At 33.8% G+C, this 22,187-nt stretch overlaps 2 protein-coding genes across 3 annotated transcripts; both read left to right on the top strand.

The window, feature by feature from the left end:
• The first annotated feature begins 1,495 nt into the window (after positions 1-1,495).
• LOC112710360 (RPM1-interacting protein 4) lies at positions 1,496-7,735 on the top strand. Its single transcript, XM_025762536.3, has 4 exons — positions 1,496-1,743; positions 5,431-5,943; positions 6,222-6,410; positions 6,781-7,735. Exons 1-4 carry the CDS (start codon positions 1,738-1,740, stop codon positions 6,808-6,810), a joined length of 738 nt encoding a protein of 245 aa, XP_025618321.1. The 5' UTR covers positions 1,496-1,737; the 3' UTR covers positions 6,811-7,735.
• A 10,417-nt stretch (positions 7,736-18,152) lies between these two features.
• Positions 18,153-21,945, top strand: LOC112710357 (zinc finger CCCH domain-containing protein 62). Of its 2 annotated transcripts, none has more exons than XM_025762534.3 (9): positions 18,153-18,537; positions 18,637-18,728; positions 19,382-19,496; positions 19,586-19,647; positions 20,100-20,151; positions 20,410-20,521; positions 20,860-20,958; positions 21,064-21,191; positions 21,285-21,945. In XM_025762534.3, the coding sequence occupies exons 1-9, from the start codon at positions 18,383-18,385 to the stop codon at positions 21,778-21,780; spliced, it is 1,311 nt and encodes a 436-aa protein (XP_025618319.1). In that variant the 5' UTR covers positions 18,153-18,382; the 3' UTR covers positions 21,781-21,945. The 2 variants fall into 2 exon arrangements, with proteins under 2 accessions (XP_025618319.1, XP_025618320.1); XM_025762535.3 differs by having other exon boundaries at positions 19,265-19,496.
• Positions 21,946-22,187: the final 242 nt, after the last annotated feature.

Below are 22,187 nucleotides of genomic sequence, written 5' to 3'. Positions count from 1 at the left end.
ATACACATATAATTAATTTGGATTAGTTGAATAATTAGCTTACTTATTCGTTTAAATAAATGTAAAAATTCAAATTTTATCTTATGTATACAATAATCTATTGACCAACGATAAATCTTTAAATAAAATTCGTGGAAATCAAAGTTTCAACCCAAATATGGTCTTTTAAAAAGCAACAAATGCGTTATAAGCAATGACGGACGTTGGTTAGTGGGCGAGGGGCTATGGGCCTCGACCCTAAAAGACTTTCAACAAATTTTAATATTGTGAAAAAGTTTATGATGTTGAGTTGGTTGTTAACTTTTATACAAGGAACTATTAATTTTAAGTGTGTGTGAATTTGACACAAAATTGGATCTAAAAATTGTACTTCGCAGGTATATTATCAAATGTCATATACTTATATGTCCCTATTTGAAAAATTAGGAGTAAAATCAAAATCAGACCTTACAAACGAAATTAAAATCAAATATAAATGTTGAGAGTAAAAAAAGTATTTATCATTTATTAAAATATATTGTAAATAAAAATATATTAAAATTGACTTTAAAACATTTTTTTTAGAATTCACTTTAATATAGTACCAATTTATTTAAAAGAATATGAGATTATGAAAAACATCACATACTCTTCGCATAATATACTCACACAAAAATAGTTTATATAATTTACTAACAAGAGTATATAATGCTTAATTACTTCTCATACTTTCATATTTGTTTTTAATACAAATATATGTTTTTAAATTAAATGAGTTTCTTTTTTAAAAAAATATGTTTTAAAAAAAATGTTTTAGGGTTCATGGAAGCATCAATAAGATTAAAGCAAAATTTTTTAGAGTAAATGAATAACCAAATACATTTTTGTTTTATTTTTTTAAAATTATTTAAAATTTAAAATCATAAAATTAAAGTTAGTTAAATTTTAAATTTTAATTAATTTAAAGGAGTAACTTTTATCAAACATAAAAAAATAATAGTTAAATTTTTTTATAAAATTAAATAAACAATATTTTAATAAAAATATTAATATATTATATATATATTTTAAAAAAAATTAAATACTAACGTAAATAATATAATTCACATCGTTTTATTATTTACCCACAATTACGTATAAATTTACTATAGTACTAAAATAAATACCTAATTATTAAGTGCATATTAAGTATTGCCAATTTTATGGCATGGAACCTAGAGTGATAGAGTCACATGAGTTCAATGAAATATTTCTTACTTCTTGTCAAATTATTTTTTAAAACTACTTAATTAATTAATTAATTAATTTCATGAAATGTAATGACTTGGTAGACACAGAATTTTGAAAACAGAAAACTTATAATAATAATAATAATAATAATAATAATAATAATAATAATAATAATAATAATAATAATAATAATAATAATAATACAAAGACACCGGGGAAAAAAGTAATGGTCAAACATTACCGGTGGCTCCGGTTAACGGTTGATAAACCTCTCTCTCTTGTAATTAAGCTCTCTCTCCTCTTTCTCACATAACTCAGCGTCACAGGCTCCAGCTCTGATCCCTCACCATCGCCGTGTAGCCTTCGTTTCTTCGCCGGCCACCGCCGCGTCTCCGTTCTGCTCCGTTCTTCGCCTTCTCCACCTCGTCTCCAGTGCTCCGTTCTTCTCTTCGCTCAATCACCGCCGCCTCTCCATTTTGCTCCGTTCTGCTCTGAACTTTCTGGAGATTTTCCCAAGCCTGGTTAGAAATGACAGTAAGTTTTTTAATTTTTAGTTTTTGTCATAGTTTTTTTACGTTCTATCTGTTTGTGATTGCTGAGAAAATTGTACAAATTGGTTAGGAAATTTTCTTTTTCCTTTTTATTTTTTATTTTTTATTTTAATTATATAGAGGAATTCAATGTCTTGCATTATGTTTTATGTTTTTGCTATGTTAGGTGAGGTTTTTCTTATTCTTCTGTATTTTGAGTTTCTTTTCATCTTCTAGACTTTGAGATGGTTGACCAAATTTCTTGGTCAACTCGTTTCGTCTGCAGCCAAATTAACAATTAGCAGCTTAAGTTTTTCTGATATTCAATAAGATTCTTATGCCATGGATTATGCTGCTTTAAGAAGTTAGCTTGTAGCCTTGTGTATAGAGGTGGATATATACCTTAAAATTCAAAATTTTCTAGGGTATGGATCATCTACATAATTAATCAAGAAACTATGATACTTTGTACTTGTAGTGAATTGCTAAATTGTATATTTGGATTAGTCAAAGAAAAGAGACCTCAATCAGCTTTGAGCGCTGTGTGTGAGTATGTTCTTCTGCGTTTTTTGGTTGAAACAAGTAATCCTTCATTTGGAGGGACTCCTCTGCTCTGGCTGGGTAGGACCACTTAGGAGGCAAAGCTCTCCCTTCCGAGTTTTAGTAAGTCTTATATGCATAGGAATTGAACCTAAAATCTCTGATTCACCTAGCAAAAGTTTCTTCCAGCTGAGCAACATATACATTGGTGTTTGTTCTTATGCTTTAGGCTGGGTTTGGTAAAGCTTTTTCAGGAGGTGCTTGTGCTTTTAAAAAGCACAAGCACGTCATTTTGCGTTTGGTAAATTAAAAAGCTCAAGTGCTTGTGCTTGCGGCTTTTAAAAGTTAGGGGCGCTTTTGAAAGTACCTAGGAGGGAGCTTTTCAAAGTTGGCTTGTGCTTTTCAAAATTTAAAAGTCTAATATAACCTCATATGTTAACTAATTTTCAAATTTAATGTTTACATTTATGTCTATTATAGTATTTTTAAATTTTAAAAGCTATTTTACCAAACACAATTGATGTTGCTTATGTTTATTAAAAGTTGTTTTTGATTTGATTTACCAAACATAAATGCTACAACTTTTAAAAAGCTATCTTTTAAAAGTTAACTTTTATAAGCTACTTTTAAAAAGTAAAAGCTTTACCAAACTAAGCCTTAGTCTTACGTTTGAGTTAACAGAATAACTTTGATCAGCTGAAATGTTCACCTTAAATACTGAATACTGACCCTTAGACTTGTTAAGGGACTTAAGCTTAGTTCGGTAAAACTTTTATTTTTCAAAAGTAGCTTGTAAAAGTTAGCTTTTTAAAAGATGATTATTTTAAGAAGTGTAGCATTTATGTTTGGTAAAAAATTAAAAATGACTTTCAATAAACACAAGCAACAACAATTACGTTTGGTAAAATAGTTTTTAAAATTTAAAAATACTATAAGAGACATAAATTTAAGTATCAAATTTGAAAATTAGTTAATATATGAGGTTATATTAGACTTTTAAATTTTGAAAAGTATAAGCCAATTTTGAAAAGTTCCACCTTAGTGTTTTCAGAAGTACTCCGATCTTTTAAAAACTGCAAGTACAAGCACATATTATTTTTTATTTACGAAACACAAAATAAGAAGCTTGTGCTTTTAAAAAGCACAAGCACCTCTTGGAAAAGCTTTACCAAACCAAGCCTTGGAATACCATGCATAACAAAAAAAAAAGGAAATCTCAACTTCCCTGCTTACGTTTAACAAGAGAGACATTTTATTTATTTATTTTAGGGATGAAACAACCATTCTCGTAAGTGAAATTGGTTGTAAGGTTGCAGGTGTTATTCCCTTTGGTGCGATAACTTGCCAGACGCCAATACCTGAGAATATTACTTTGCAGGTGGCATCTGTTCTGATGGAAAAAAATAGTGAAAATTGAACTTGTGGGATTCAGACTTAACTGATGTTGCAAATATGTATTAGTTAACATAAATAATGGGGAACTAAGCTTGATCACTATAAATTGAACTAAGAAATCGCTAAAAGCATCATTTTGATTAAATAACAGAAAACAGTTGTAGTTGAAGTTCAATCAATATGTTTTATGTCTTCTAATTTATGATTTGTATGGTAGAAAGGGCTTAAGTTTAGTTCTTCTTTGGAAAATATGTGGATTAGTTTTGGCGGTCACGGTAACATGGCTAGAAAATTGAGACTTTGGGCATCCTATAAGCCCTAACAATCACCTATTGTAGAAAAGATGCTAGAATATTGCCTGAGGTAGTTTTGTGATATGAGGAAACCAATAAGTAGGTTTGGAAGTGATTCAGGTTAACTTGTGAGCCAGCTCAAGCTTGACTCATTAATGGCTTATTGGCTTAATAAGTTTCGCTCATGAGTTTGTGAGTTGACTCGATTATATATATATTATTATAAAGATTTACATAATATGTATTACCTTTTTTTATTTTTAATTTATAATAGTATGTCTGCAATATATATATATACATATATATATATATATATATATATATATATATATATATATATATATATATATATAGGGACTATGTGAAGAATTTGGTGCACAAAATTCTTCCCCTAAAATGCCCTTTGTGATATATAACTTATAAAAAAAAATATATTTTTGCCATTTCGAAGACTTGAATCTAAAATTTTTTAGTTAGAATATTACATATTTACCATTTTAACTAACCTTATATTTGTTATTACTATTTTATTTGAAAGGTGGTTAATGGGCATGTCAGTGCCTATTAAGTAATATGCTAGTAAAATATAATTATGATAGAGGTCTTGTATCATATATATTAATAAATATATATAATTGATAGTTTTTTAATAAGTTATAGTTCATAGCAATTATGTTCATGTTATTTAAGTCAGCTTGTGAGTTCAAGACAATTCATAAGCTTTTGGTGAGTTGGCTTGAACCTTACATTAGGCGCAATTATTGATTAGTCGAGCTGGTGAATCAAGTTCAATTTTTGTGAGATGAACATGAACTTAGCCTTGATCGGCTTAATTTGGCTCACTTTCACCATGCTGACAAGGCTTGTAGAAACCCTTGGTAAGAGAAGATCAGATGGAAACATCCCATACAGTAGTCAAAGGTAGAGAGGGACCGAGTAAAGTTGTAGCCGAAAAGCTTAGGTTCAAATTATTTGCCTACAAACATGGTGTACACTCTGGATTAGGTTAACACGACTTGTGATCCGTGTAGTTAGTGGCAAAAAGCTTTGCTATAAGATTATTAGCCTACAGTACTTAGGGAACTTGTGAAGCTAAATTTCTCTACGTTCTCTTGACTTGAGCATGTTTGAATGAAATGATTATAGACTAAAAGTAAAAATCATATTTATATTTATTTACACAACCTAATATTGGCTGTGTTTACTTTTCAATGTTAGTAAAAGATTGTCATGACTCATGAGTTGGTCAAATGTGGACAAATGCTGTGTAAATTTCTTCCAATTGTATCTTTGTGTTCTCTTATAAAGTAACCTTACATGTGGAACATTTTTTGCTTCAATTTGATTCAACTCGCTAAAGTACCATTTATTGCCATGAAAAGAGAAAGAGAACTTGTTATTTGGTATTTCTGCTGCTATTCTTTATACTTAACGTACTTCTTTTCAATGTCTCAATTTGACAGCAACGTTCTCATGTACCAAAATTTGGCAATTGGGAAAGTGGAGAAAATGTTCCTTATACAGCTTATTTTGACAAGGCCCGGAAAGATCGAACAGGCACGAAGATGATAAACCCGAATGACCCTGAGGAGAATCCGGATTTATCATTTGATAATTCATCATCTGATCAGCTACCTCCGGTCAAACTGAGAGCTGATTCAGAGCATCCATCTGGAAAGGGATCAGCGAGATCATCACATGAGTTACAGAAGAGCAACGATGACGGTAATCCTAAGCCTTTTGTTGACTCTCCTGCTCGTCAAGCAGGCCATGGAGTAGGTTCTGCTGATAACCGCAGAAGACCTTCTAGACAAAGTACTGGTTCTGAATACAGCATTGAACGTTCTCCCCTTCATCGCCAGGCTAGAGCCCCCGGCAGGGATAGTCCATCATGGGAAGGAAAGAATTCCTATGATAGCAGCCACGGAACACCAGGAAGATCTCGGTTAAGACCAGCCAATCGTGGCGATGAAACTGTTAGTTTTCTTAGTCCAATTCTTTCTTGATAGCCATGCATTATATGAAACTTTAAGAGCTTTTGGTATATATTACATGAGTTGCATTATATTACTGGGATCACATGTCGTAGTGGATGGAGTGTGAGTCTTTAGGGTGTTCCACACCATGTGTACACGTAATTTTTTTCATATTACATCAATGATTCATCAGTCATCAAACTTCCAAGATTTCACCTCTCTTTTTATACGTGTTAGCTTAACAAAAAATGCTGAGTTTAAGCATTCTGATATGGCAGCCTGACAAAGGAGCAGCTGTTCCAAAGTTTGGTGAGTGGGATGTTAGTAACCCTGCATCAGCTGATGGCTATACTCACATTTTTAACAAAGTGAGGGAGGAGAGACAGGGTGGAGCTGGAGTTACTCCAGGAACACCTAACCAGAGACCACACCTTATCCGGAACCAACCTAGCAATGACAAAGCACAGGTATGCATGCAATGGATTAACCTCCTCAAAAGTACACAAATTGGTTAAGTAGGTTTGAACACCCTTCAATCAATAAATTCCAATGCGTGTGGGACCTACTAAAGTATCCAAGGATGTGTTTTGGTTTGTGTTTTTATTTTTGGCATTTTTTGTTTTAAAGATTTTGTGAAAAAAATTGTAGAAAAAGAAAACATGCTTTTATTTTCACGGTTTTCTTTCACAAAATCCTAAAATTAGAAAGGACAAAGCAAATAAGCCTGTTGAATCTCATTTTTCTTTCCAACTTAGCGGAATGTTATGAGACATAGATGGATAAGTTTGGAATATTCACCATACTGATCCTTGTATTTGTTTGTTTTTGCTTCTTCAGTGTTGCTGCTTTTGGTGGAGCAACAAATGATCCATTGGATGTGTGAATTATTTTCTCAACAGATAAGAGATCAAAAGGGGAGAAAATAGTGTGAATGATCATGAGGGGTGTGTAGCACTTGTAAATATTCAAGGCTCTCTCTTTCTCTGTCCCTGCGGGAAAGATAGAGTAAATGGTCAAATTAGTCTCTGAAAAATCACTAGTTTTTCAAATTAGTCCCTGAAAGATTTTGTTAATCAAATTCGTCCTTTAAAGGTTTTAAATTACTCATGTTAGTCCTTTGATCACATTGTTTGTTAATGGTGTCAAAATATGCTAATGTGACATGTTAAGTGATATTCCAACACACACTTAAAAGTCTTAATTGACTATTAACATGATTAGTTTATAAAATTAGATAAAATCAACTCCAAATTGAGGTATTCCAATGCCTCAAGTTCTCCTCACAATTAGGTTTTGATTTGATCTAATTTAATAAATTTATTATGTTAATAGTCAATTAAGACTGATAGGTATGTGTTGGAGTGTTATTTAATGTGTCACATTAGCAAATTTGACACCATTAACAAACAAAATAATAGAAGGACTAACATGACTAATTTAAAATATTTAAAGGACGAATTTGATTAAAAAAATCTTTTGGAGACCAATTTTAAAAATGAGTGATTTTTTAGAAACTAATTTGACTATTTACTCGAAAAAGACATGATTGAAGTGCATTTATTATATATACTTTATTTTATGCATATTTTCTTCCCAACCCTCCCCCTCCTCCCTTTCTTTTTTTTTTCCCACTATCTTCGATTGTCAATTAAACACAATTTGTATGGAAAAACGATGAACTTTCTTTCTTTTTATCTTATTCTGTGGTGTTAATGTTGTGCCTTTTAAAGTAGAAATTAATTGTATTTACATGAGACATAAGAGATTGTTTATATAATTCTTTTCTAAAGAACTTATGGGTTTGTTTATGTAGTAAAATCACGTATCTAGCTTGAAATTGATAGACAGAAATATATAAATTATTATATCTCTAACAAGTTTTTTATGTTATTTTAGAGCATTACTTTTGTATAAATTTTGTATGGGTATTTTTTCTCCTTTTTTATTTGTTTTACATTAAGATTTTTTTTTCCAAATTTACAAGGATTGAATTTTAAATTTTAAATTTTGATCTAATATTATGAAATGACTTTTCAAAAGCTTAAAAGCTTAAATTAATAAATAAAAATATATGAATGATTATATCTTTAATGTATTCGTTAATTTAGTAAATGAGATTTGGTTGGCTTTTTTTGTATAATAAAATCTAATGTTTATATTTAATCTTAAAAATACCTAGCATTGCCTTGAAAGAGGGCGTTATGAATTTTTGATGGGTTGGCGGTGATTTTAATATTAAAAAATATATTTTGTAAATATATTTTTAGACATTATATTTAGAATTTTTAAATTAGCAATTTAAATTTTTTAAAAAAATTTAATTTTAATGTATTGTCAATATAAAATAATTATATATATATATATATATATATATATATTAAAATACATATGGATACATCAACAAAAATAATAATTTTTTTATATTAATTATATAAATAATTATTTAAAAAATATAATTAAATAACTGTAATTTTATAATGTTAGTCCATAATTAAACTCCTTTTGAACTTAACGACTAGGAACAAAGCATATTCTCAAACTGTACGATAGAATTAATTTTTGATAATTTTAAAAGTAATAAAAAAATACGAGAATCGTTTAACCCATAAATTGCTTGAACCAATTCAATTTTGTAGCGATTAATTGATCAAAACTAATAATACAAAAAATATTTATAAAAGATATATTTGTATATATTTTTATATATCAGTGATACTATGCGTACAAATAATTTTGTAACTAATTTTAATTAAATTGGCACAACTCTAACAAAAAAAACATACAAGTGTCATTACTTTTTTTTATTTTTTTATCAGAAAATTTTTGTTGGAGAATACAAAAACTTATTGATATAGCACTAAAATTTTTGTGCATAGCACAAACTTATCAATATATCATAAAAAATTTTTACATAGTACATAAATTTTTTCATAGCACAAAACATTTTACACATAGCACATAAATTTTATTGCAAATATATTTTATTAGTTGGGTGAGTCAATGTTCTGGTATGTGATTCTTCAAAAATTTTTGCATTGTGCACAAAAATTTATGTAATGCATACATTTTGTTGATTGGGTGTCAATGTTTTGGACACGTAGTATTTTAAAAATTTATAATTTATGTAAAGTACCAAATTTTTTGTGTTGTTCACTAAAATTTTTGTATTGTATACTAAAATTTTCATATTGTGCATATTTTGCTAGTGCACCAAAATTTATGTGATGTGAGTCAAAATTTTTGTACTCTAATTTTTTGAATATATATAAGAGAAGAAGACGAAAAAGACCACACCATGATGTTAATGAAGTAGGATGAGGAGGAAGAAAAAAAATAAATAGAAGAAATCAAATAAGAGAAGAAGAAGGCGTTGAAGAAAAAAAAAATAAGAAGGAAAAAAGGACAACATTAGAAAAGAATAAGAGAAGAAAAAACGACGGTAATAATGATGATGACAACATTGTTGTAAAAGAATTGAGTAGAAAAAATACAATGAAAAAGAAAAAAACGACGATGGTAATGACTTTGAAAAAGTGCGTGTAATAAGCACACTTGATTGGACTTGATTTAAAAATCGTTTGACTGCCTAACTTGTGCTGCAAAAAACAAATATAAATTAAAAAAGTTTACTAAAAATACAAAAAATTTAAGTTTTTTATACATTTATTTTATATTTATTAAAAAAATAAAGTTTTATGCTATTAATAATTTTTCTACATATATTCGTAAGACATATATCAACTAATTTCATTGAATAAATTACTATTAATTCCCATAAATTTTGTAAACGCGAACAAAAATATCATTAAATAAGAAAATTAATGTTATACCCATGATAAATTGGTTCTGTGTGATAGCAGTACTCAAACTCTAATTTTATGTTAACTTTTCAATAAAATTTGCAAATTATTCTCACCCTTTATTTTCTTCCCCAAATTCTAAATTTTCACAACGCTCACTCTTGTTCTTCCTCCATTGCCGCCGCCAGCCACCATCCCTATTCGAGACTTTAATCGAACACCTGATGTCTTTCTCCAACGAGCAGCGCTCCCACACCTCAGCAATTCGCAAAAATTAAAATGAAGCCAAATTTTGAACTATTGAACTACAACCAAATCTAATACCAACTGAAGAACATTCAAAGATCATAGATCATGCATCAAATTGAACAATTTAAAAGTCGAATACCTTTGATTTTGCTTCAGAATCAACTGAGGAAGTGACTAGCATCATTGAATGACACTCTAATCCAATTAAAAAAGGTGGAGAGGAAGTCTTCAATAACGACATCAAAAAAGGAGTAGCACAGCTCTTTGAACTAGAGAAAGAAGTAGAACTCAACGTCATGGACTCTCTCCAACGGTAACTCCAACAGATTCCTAAGTGCCGTCGATCAGTTGGGACATGAGCTACTGTTAGAGTATCTCCATGCTATTTGGTTGGCGCGGAACCGACTTCTCTTAGACAAAGCAAACTTGCCATGCGTAGTTGGCCATGGAGCAGGCGACATTAAGATCGCGCTTTCCTGCGATGAGTCAATCTCTGCCTCCATCTCGCACCACAGCCACCTGGTCAGCATCTAACCCGAACGTCTTCAAGGTCAATATGGACGTGGCGAAGAAGAGTGAGTTTTTGGATTTCTACAAGCTCCTGTGTAATTACTTTGTCCTCAAATACTCTGAAATCAGGAGAGGTGGTGGTAAAAAAAGGATTCTTGAGTGTTGCATACTACGAATTGATAGAGAATAAAGATGATAGGAAGGGAAGTAGTGGCACTGGAGAAAGGAAGGGAAGACAGTAGTAATAAGTAATAAGAGAAAGTACTCGTAGCGGAAAGAATTGTAAAAAATTTGGAGAAAAAAATAAAAAGGATCATTTGAAAATTTTGGCTCATTAATTTTCATATGAGAAAGTAACGTGTGTTATTCAACGTTATGATGGTTTGAGGAGATAATACAGTAATGTGACGGCGTTAGTTAGCTGAGCAGGGGCTAGTAATCGGATCGTCCGATTTCTTTGTTGGAGAAGGGGGTGCACAAATCGGACGGTCCGATTTGTGGTTCAGGAAAAATTTCGAGCATAGTAATCGGACCGTCCGATTACATGATGCTGCGATATTTTTGGTTAACTTAACTGAAATCGGATGGTCCGATTTGCTGAATGATAAAAATTCTGAATTTGAAAGTGAGGAAAATCGGACGGTCCGATTTCAGGGCGTACTAAAATTGGCATGCGGTCGGACCGTCCGATTTATGGTTTTATATATACCTCGACATTACCCGAAGTCTCCATTTTTTGTTAGTCTGTGAAATTTCTCTCCTGAAACCCCTTTAGTTCTTTCTTCTTCTTCTTCATTATTTCGGCAGCAGCTTTCATGTTTATTGTTTGAAGATCCTATTTGCAGTAAGTTTGAGAGTATTTTCTGTGAGTACATCATAATGGATGATAGAGTATTATTAAAGATTTATTATCATGGGCAGATTTTATTACAAACAGCTGAAGGTGTAAAATTTGTGTGTGAAAATTCATTGGATATTATTATTCCATTTACATTGTCGTTTGAAGAATTAAAAGGTGTAATTTGTGAGAAGATGGATTCTCAAATATGTAGGAGAATATCGTGCATTTTGTACAGGAACCTAGTATCTGTATTTGGTGGGTTCGTTCAGTTTCAAATCAAATATGTAACCGATGAAGCGAGCATGCAAGATATGTTTTCAGTGTACATGGAAACTCGCTCACAGATATCATTCATCGAGTTGTATATTGAGTTTGAGCAGTCGGAAGCAGACCGGAATATTGAGATGGAAAATTATAATAGTGATAGTGAGGAGGAGTTCGAAAGTAATTATAAATGCCTTGATCCGGGTGGAGATGGAGATCAGGCCGAGGACACAATGCAGGCAAAGGTGGCCGATGTGGCAAATGCACTAGTAAACCAGCATCCGTTTGTGGAGCCTACTTTCATGCGCTCACTGGACTTGGAGGCCATGCATACACCGGAATTTCCTGAGTATATGAATGCAGGTATGCAGTTTTGATACAATGTATGATAGAATAATATGACAGATATATTAGTTAGCATGACGAACATGCTAGGTTCGGTTCAAATCGGACCGGTTCAGACCGGACCGGAGCAAACCAAACCGGACTGGTTTGAACCAAACCGGACCGGTTCGAACCAAGCCGGACCGGTTCGAACCAAACCGGTCCGGCTCAAATTAAACCGATTCCGACATTGGTATATTGATATTGATTGTGTTATTATTTATTTTTTTGTTCAGCCTAATTTTATTCTTATAATTTAATAATTTGATTTAATTATGACCGGTTCAACCGGATAAACCAGTGACCCGGTCATTTGACCTGGTTGATGACCGGTTCGGTTATGATAACTACGGTAATTAGCGTTTAGTTTTTTGGGTTGATTTTTTATTTCTTATGTATTTAATTACTTATTTATATTTATGTGATCAATATATAGTTATTAATTAGAGTACATAATTTTTGGTGTGAATGTAGCAGAGCTTCCTTAGCGGATGGTGAATTTATGGTCGGGATGGAATTCAGTTCTAGGGAGGCAGTGATTAAGGCGATGAAAGATTATACAATCCGTCGAGGCGTGGATTATCGGGTGTACGAGTCGGAGCCAACAACATTCTATGCTAAATGTACACAGTACGGTTCCGGTTGTGACTGGCTGATCAGGGTGAGTAAAATGTCCCGAAAGTACTGCTGGGAGGTAAGGAGGTACAATGGTAGTCACACGTGTACTCGAGCATGCATTTCTCAAGATCATTCCAAATGCATTTCTCAAGATCATTCCAAATTGGGTTCCGACACAATTGCAGAAGCAATTAAGCCGTTGGTAGAAGTTGACCCATCTATAAAAGTAAAATCAGTCATTGCGGAGGTACAGTCGAAGTTTAATTACACTGTAAGTTATCGGAAAGCCTGGTTAGCAAAGCAGAAGGCAGTGGAGTCAATTTTCGGCGGGTGGGAAGCTTCGTATGAAGCTTTGCCCATATGGTTTGAGGCCATGTGTCACAAAGAGCCATCAGCGGTCGTTCACTTTGAAACAATGCCTGCGTACCAGGGTGATGAATTGGTTCCTGACATCCGTGTCTTACATCGAGTCTTCTGGAGTTATTACCCATGTATCAGAGCATTCCGACATTGCAAGCCAATAGTGCAGGTAGATGGAACTCATTTGTATGGAAAATATAAAGGTTGTCTGTTAGTGGCAGTTTCTCAAGACAACAACAACAATATTGAGGCACGTATTAAGGCTGGACATGTGTTCTCTGAGGTTGTGACGACTAAATTGCATGCAAATCAGCGGGCATCGGGAAACATCCAGGTTAGTTGCTTTGCTAGACAGAATGAGGTCTTTGAGGTACGTGAGATGCCTAGTGGCGTGGAGTACGCAGTCGACCTACGTCGAAGAGTTTGTGACTGTGGCGAATTCCAAGTGGATCGCATTCCGTGTCGACATGTATTTGCTTGTTGTGCAAATCAGCGACTTGATTGGCAGGTGTATGTTCATGAAGTATACAAGATGGATCAAATTCGAAAAGTTTACAGAGCTAGGTTTAGGCCATTAGGAAATCCAACAACGTGGCCCGTTTATAATGGACCTCGTTTTGTAGGCAATCCGTTTCTTAGACGTGTAGCCAAAGGTCGGCCAAAGATGACCCGCTTCTTGAACGAGATGGACACTCGGATGCTGCGTGCGCCGAGGCGCTGCAAGCAATGTGGGGCCGAGGGCCATAGCCGTAGCAGATGTCGTCAACGTGGTGGTGCAAGTGCAGATCCAGCCACATGAACTTGCTATATTAATTTATGATTTTGTTGCATGACTATTTGCACCTATTATATGATCTTGTGTTATTTGAACCTCTTATATGACCCTGTGTTATTTGAACCTATCTCATGAACTTGTTGTATGAAATTATGATCCTGTTTCATGACTATCTGAACCCATTATATGAATATGTTACACGAACTCAAACATATTTAGTTACATAAACTCTACTTAACATAGTACATGTCAAATACAATAGTACATCACATAAACTCCAACTGACATATTACGTGCGAATTAAAATAATACATGACCTAAAAGAACGATACGCAAATAAAATAGTACATCACATAAACTCCAATGAAAATAGTACATCACATAAACTCCAACTAACATAGTACGTGCGAATTAAAATAATACATGACTATTTGCACGAGACACAAATAAAATAGTACATAACATAAACTCCAATGAAAATAGTACATCACATAAACTCCAATAAAAATAGTACATCACATAAACTCTAATTATTCATAGTCAACGCGAATAAAAGGCTACTTTCTTCTTCCCCACTTCATTTTGTCACAGAACTTTTTGCACTTCTTTGCAACCCTTTTAAAAGTAGATGGAGTATATCTATTAGCGCTTCGGCGTGGAGGATCAGTCCTAAGGTCATATCCTTTTCCCTTTTGACTTGTGGCCGTACCTATTGAAATAGAGCAAGCTCTAATAAAATGTATTTCTCAATTAAATATAGCTCTAATAAAGCGTATTTCTCAAATAAATATACCTGCACTAGGCGCTGGATCGTTGCCGTCGGAGTCATCGTCACCATTTGTATCATCCGCATTACCTTCCTCATCATCATCCTCATCCTCATCTTCATCGTCATCATCGTCATCGTCATCATCATCATCATCTAGACGATCTACTAGGTAGTCATCAGCCTCATCAGCAGCTGCCTTATTACTCTCATGAATGAGACTCATCGGAATACGTCGTGGGTTCCCGCTCTGTATGACACCTCCCATGGCAACTTCACTCCGACTCGAATCAATAGAATGTCAACCACCAGAATGTGATGAGGATGTGTGGTGTCGAGCTCTCGAGTCTAATGACATCCTACCTGAAGCAAGACCACTCGGATCCTGCGGAGCCATGAATCCAAGTAACTGGCTAAATGAGGCTTGTTCTCCTGAGTCAAAATGTGGAACACCCCAATACTGCTGATGTAATGGAACTGATGGAGTAAAGTAATCTGCAGGATGACTCTGAGGAATATATGACTGAGGTGCCTTTTGTGTTTCTGGCTGAGAAACTGGGGGTGGTGGTGGGGGCGGTGATGGAGGCGGCGGTTGGTTATCCTGATGATCTGTTGGGTGGCCCTCTAGATTCTCTTGAAATGCGAGATCTGTCAGTTGCAAGTGGGCACCATATGCCCCCCGATACCATTGCATGTAAATATCCAAGGGACTATGTAATGGAACCAGTGGATCAGAAAGAATGTGACTATACCGATTCGTCCATTGCATGACCCAGGATGAATGCACATCGGACCAATCTTCATTCTTAGGTCCAGTCAAGACCTCGCCATGTGCATGACCTAGGTTCCGCTCTTGCTGAGGCACACCCTGACTCAAACCAAACTGTCTCCTCAACCTATCAGACGCATGCCACTCAATGCATTCAAAAGAGATAAGCGGCACGGTTACACTCCAAATAACCGAGTGGTGGAGGATGTCAGCCGGAATCAGACCCGCCTCAATGCGCTCAACTCCATAAGCCTCCCAAACAAACTGAACACATTGAAGATAATAGAGTATTACACACCAGATAATAATACTTCTAATGAAAAATATAAAGACAACTGAATATCACATACTTGTCCTTCCTGCAGATCGTCCAATACCCTCCTATAGTGCGCCAGAGAATGATATCTATAAGCCCGTTCATCACGGTCCCAATTACGCCATCTGACATCAAACAGCCCATTATAAACAACTTATGATAAAACTCTCAATTAAAAGGTGATGCACTTATTCAAAGCAGATGATGTTTGAACTTACCTATTAGCAAGCGGAAAGACTCGAGGATTGCCTGGTATAGGCGAGAGAAATGGTAAACGAATCCAAGCCTAGGTAAGCAGAAGGGTCAGCGGTCCATCAATCTCCTTGCAGTTGACACGAGTAGCCCTACACAATGCTCTATACAAGTGCGCCAAACATGCCGAACCCCAACTAAATTCTCTAATCCCGCCGAAGTTACGGAGCAACGACAGAAATTTCCAGTGCACTCCTGCCGCAGACTTGTCCCCAAACATAATAGTCCCAAATAATAACATTATGTGACACTTTACATACCTCTGAACCTGAATATCATTATCTAAGACTATATGTTCTTTTAGTCTCCGAAACCAAGTCAACTTTACAAAACTTCCTCTACATTCTGTCTTCCTGGGTGCAACACCAAAATGATGGAGGCATTCGACCTCTAACGCCTCATAACTACTCATAGTCGGTCCTGTAACTGGAAGACCATTTGTCGGAAGCCCAAAAATTACCGCCACATCCTCCAACGTCACGGAACACTCGCCAATTGGAAAATGAAAAGTATGCGTCTCGGGCCGCCATCTCTCGATCAGAGCGTTAACCAATGCCGATTGACATTGGACAACTCCAATCTGCGAAACGTAATAAAATCCAGTCTCCCGCAAATGCCCCTCCACAATTGGATTATATGGATCCGGTGGCATATAATGATCGCATATTAACATTCGTGAAACCTACAAAACATAGCCATATATCACATTAATCAAATATAACCATGCTTAATTAACATACCATATTTAACATTCTTGCATTCTCATTATCATATAAGCAACATAACATAATTAATAAACATTAAATGAAACTAAATTTAACATCTACTTATTACTATTATTTCCATGAAAGCTATATTTTCTAATATCTACATCCTAATCTTTCTTCATAACGATTTCCATTCGTTTAATGTAAATAGATAGAATGAATGTTAAACTCAAATAAATTTAAAATTAAATCTAATTATTATTATTACTCGACAGCAATATAAAATTATATCTGTTAATTCTAACTCCAATATCTAAACTAAATCCTATTTGGTTTATAGTAATAACTATTAATAATATCTAATTTATATTTATATAACTGATTCCCCACTATTTTCTTGTATATTATTATTATTATTATTATTATTATTATTATTATGATTATTATTATTATTTTAATTGTACGGGCACATATGAAAATTAAATTAACAACCATACATTACATTATTCTACTAACTAACCACATTATTATTATTCTTACAGTAATTAACTATCTAAACTAGTTTAACTTACTAAACTAACCCTAAACTAACGGTCACTAGAATAATAATAATAATAATAATAATAATAATAATAATAATAATAATAATAATACCTCGTTCAGGATAAATAAATTAATGTCACTAATCACTAATTATACTTACACAACTCTAACACATGAAATAATTAACTAACAGCATACATTCACTGATTATAAAAATTGCATGTAATCTAATTATTATTATTATTTAAATTAAAAAAATTAATTTAATAAAATAAACTTACATAATTAGGTTGATCAAGATAATTAACAATGTGTAACTCTAGACGATTCACATCTTTTGTTCTTCTTCTCCTTGGCATTTTTCAACTTTCCCTCCTTAAATTTTTTTGCTGCTGAAACTTCAATGGAAGAAAGAAAATGGAACTTGAAAGAGATACATGAGAGTGAGAGAGGAACGAAGTTGGGGCATTGGATGGAAGGATGGGGTTTTACTCCAATGTGAGAAGGGGTCCACTCCCTGGGTTCGTGCATGCTCGACGCGTGGCTATGGTGCGCAAATCGGACGGTCCGATTTGTTCACCATCCACGCCAGTAATCGGACCGTCCGATTTCATACTCCCCAAATCGGACCGTCCAATTTCACCTTCGCAGCCACCACACTCCTGTAATGCACGCCACACCCCAATATCGATGGAATACACCAAAGCCACCCTCATATTAAAATTAAAAAAGTGGAAAATTTTATTAAAGTTAACAAAAAATTAGAATTGTTGTCATATAAAACTCATTTTTTATAAATATAACGTTAATTTTTTTATTTAATGAATATTTTTATTAATATATATAAAATTTATGGATACAAATAATAGTTTATTCTATTATTTTATTATATTGAGTTTAACTTAGATAAACTTTGCCAACGAGTTATAAATGACATATAATTTCTTCATCTTCGCCTAAAATCTCGGTTCGAGTCTCCCTCCTAATTTAAAAAAAAAAAAAAAATCGAGTGAACTTTTCAACTTTTTAACTCGCCCCATTCAACGAATAACCTCGGTGAGATGGGCGATATATGGGGATGATGATGTTTGTGTTGGAGACAAAATTGTAATTTCAAGCACATTCTGCGCCTAATTCATTTAAATAAATTGTTGTCCTATTTAATATTTATTATTCCTAGAATTTTGAAGTCTTTCTGACAACGGTCATGAAATCATATTCATATGTATTAACCCTCTGAACTCTCAAGTCTGAACCCAATAGCCTCAAGCAGCAGACAGAATCAATGGCGAACAAACATTCACCTTTGGAGCCACACGAACTCAGCAGCGACCAGGGTTCCTACTGTGACGATTTCGAAGGAGATCCCTTTTATGAAGAAACGGAGAGCAAGTTCTCATACCTCTCACTCTCACCTTCCACGAACAAGGCACAAGCAAGGTATTTATTTGTCTGATCTTTCTCCCGTTTGAACTAATCATGATTCAGAATCTATGCAAGTTGATGGTGAGCTTCTCTTAATTTGGTGTTTGCTTTCAGAGTTGTTGATGGTACAAATCCAGAAGAGATAGAGATAACAACACCTGCTTCTAACGAAGTAAATTTTGAGAGGGTTGAAAGGTTAATCAAAGGTTAGTGTCTATTTCTTCCCTCATACATATTTATAATTTGAGATTTGTTTCTTGATTTCTTTATGTCTATGATCAAATGAGCGGAATTAAATAGAGGAAATGTAGACAGACAATGAAACCCTAAGCTATTATTAGTTACTCATGTAGTGAAAACAAGTCTCCCTTGTGCAAAGATAGTAGAGATATGCCTCCTGCCTCCATTCTTCTTGTATCTAATGAAATTAGCTTAAAATTAGTCCTGGAATATGTTTATTGTTCCTCTATTGGATCAAGGGAAGAAAGGACAGGGTAGTAGGGGACTGCTCTGGAGATTATGATGTCAGATATGGAACTAGAAAGAATTCTAATGGCACTTAGTTTGGGAGAGGCATATTCAGAATTTAAATGAAAGGGATGTAGTTTTTTCTGTACTGGTTTTTAAATTAATTGGATTTATGTTTCAGGCTTTTCATTGGTTTTTCCGAATTATTTGGTTGATTTGTTTCCCTTCTCCAAACATATATTTGTCCTCAATGTCCTTGTCTCTTTTGTCTCAGGACAATAACCAATCGCTGCCAAAGAGATGTTGAAATGCTAAACTGTTAGCCACTGAGGTGGGTTGTTATTAGTTTTGAAAGATTTCCTTGATGTTCTGTTGTTGTGTTGGCTGGCAGGGGGAATGCTAGAGAGATTGAAAGTTGACGAATGCAAGTTGTATTTGCGAAAGAATTGTCTTAGGCTATCTGGAAATAAGGATGTACTCGTCCAGCGTATTAAGGAGCATCTGCAGTAAGTTATTATAATTATTATTATTTAAAATAAAACAATTTCTTACTTTGGTAAACCACATGGCATTTCTGATTCTGCTATATTTCCAGGATCATAAATGGTGGAGGCGAAAGAAAGTACCCACGCTCTAGCTTTGTGTTGGACTGTAAAGGTGAGTGAGTACTAATAATTTTCAAAATAAAAAAATTTGTGTTGAATTTTTTTTCTTTGGTGAGATACGTTGATTTAAATTTTAAACCTCTTTGTAGAATTCGTTTTTGTCAGGTATGTTTAGAAGTAACAATATGATAATACTCACTAATATGTTTAAAAATTAAAAGAAACATTATAGATGTTTGTTTTCCCCTCCATTTTTGCCCCTTAAGTACTTTGTTTTAAAAAGTATATGTTTTTTACTCATCATCAACTCCAATATTTTCCCTTTCACCAGTTGGTGAAATTTACACTTTACAATTCTAGTGTCAATGAGGATGTAAAGACAATTTCTACAATTCACTATAGACTGGAAAGTTGTAACTATGGTGGTTATGCCACTCATATTCTTATAGTTCTTGAATAATTAAATATCACGGTCTTCAGAATCTAATGAAAAGTGTAATGCAGGTGATGCATGCACTGGGGATGTTGTTTTGTTTGAGCAGAATGTTTATGAAATGTATGTAAGCTGTTCTGCTTCTGTTTCTTTATTTACTTCTTTCGTCCTTTTTCAAATAACTTTCAGTGTGTGATTGATAATAAAGATCTACCTTGCTTACAACACAAGAAAGCATACAATACGTCTAATAGACAGCATTTATTTATTCATTTATTTTAAATTTGACACATAAGTACACAGAGTTGCCTTATTGGTTTTGTTGATGTTACAATTACTGCCATCTTTTTCCTGTTTTCTTATCAGAATTGGTTTTCTCAGGTTCAACATAGCATCTAGAAGTGCCAGCGGTCCATCATGTGGTAAAAGGACTGTTGCAGGTCGCATAGTGAAAGAAAGCTATGGCACTGCCAAGCAGCAGCATACTTTTACGGTAAGAAAAAGGGAAATGTTATGGTGTATTGTACCTTTCAATGAAGAATAGGATTGTTCTTTTTAGTGAGAATTTTCCTAGTTCACCCAATTCTACTCTTCACCTAAGAAATTCCCTGAGAAAAATGTTCTTATATGATGCTGACTTTATGGTGGCATTGGTCATCAATGATTTAAGCCGAGGTTATTTTCCAAGTAGAAGAATGCTATTATCATAGTCGTTGTTAAACCCGTAGTTCATGAATTAAGCTACTATTTTTTTTTTCAACATTTTGAACCATTCATTCTTCCTTTTCCTTCCAGTAACAATGTGTGCATCTTTTTTTCTTTCTGATGTAGATTGAAGTACTCTGGAGCAAAGGAGAAAAGCCTTTTCCTCCGCTTCATCCCCTATTGATTAAGGGTCGAAACCTTTATAGGTTGAAGACTTTGAGACAGGTTCTCATTGTTTGACAGACCTTCTTCCCCCATCATTCTTTTTTAACCTTCTTCCTCTCATCATTTAATCTTTATTACCATATGTGTCTCTATTCTCCACTTCAGAAATGGGAGGATGAAGGGGAAAGGCAGAAAATATTGACGGAGAAACACTCGAGGGGATCTATTGCTCGGGCAGATAGAGAAGCAAGGGTACAAGAAAAAGTGAACAGACAAGCAATTGTGGAAAACAGGTACCATAAATAATTCAGGACTTTAAATTCAAGTCTTCTTGTTTATGTTTGTAAAATTATGTGATGTCCTTTCTACATTCTACAAATATTCAGGGTCTCCAGAAAGCATTCAGTAATACATCATCCTCATGCCATTAATCAAGAAAAACCAGCATTCCCATCTAAGAGTTCAGCTGTATCTGCCATTAATCAAGAAAAACCACCATTCCCATCAGCAGTGACCGAACAGTGGAGTAAGTCTGCTAGTTCTAGACGATCGAATGAATCGACATCATTTGGTGTTAACCATGTAAATAACCAGCAAGATTGGAAGCACTCATCTGACCCAATCATTAAAGCTCAACTTGGTGACCTCCACTCCAAAGAAAAAGGGCAATACCAATACCATCCTAGTGAGAGAAACAGGTTTGCACACAGAAATCCTTTGACTAGTGCTAATCACCTTCTTCCGTTGCTGAACAACAGAGAAATCCACAAGCAAAAGCAGCTATGTAGATATTATGCTGGTGGGGGGTGCTATTTTGGGGACAATTGCAAATTTGTACATGATTTGATACTATCAAATCAAGAACAAAGTCTTATCCAGTAGAGATAAAGTCAGCTACATGGATCAAACTATGTTATTGCGTCCTATCATGTATCTTTATCCGGACTTGAGACGGATTATGCAACATAGGTGAAGATAGGTGTTTGATACTATCAAATAATATTATTTAAATCAATGAAAAGTGGTATATAGAGTGTTGTTTTTAAATTAGTTAATTCATATGTTAATCAAAATGTCACTCTTTCTTGTTGGCGAAATCATAATACTTGGAAAGATGATATTCTTCTAAGTAAAAAAAATTTCATATGATTATTGGGAGGTAAAATATCGAAAAGTGGAGATTGTTGGTGATTTTAAAAATATGAGAATAAATAGAATTTATCATTGGCGAATTGTAAATTTTAAAAGGTGAATTTGGCAGCGCATTGGCAATTTGTCCATGACGAATT

Source organism: Arachis hypogaea, chromosome 9, assembly GCF_003086295.3.
Source record: "Arachis hypogaea cultivar Tifrunner chromosome 9, arahy.Tifrunner.gnm2.J5K5, whole genome shotgun sequence".
NCBI lineage: Eukaryota > Viridiplantae > Streptophyta > Magnoliopsida > Fabales > Fabaceae > Arachis > Arachis hypogaea.
Note: the sequence above shows the minus strand (reverse complement) of the source record. Positions and strands in the feature narration are given on the sequence as shown.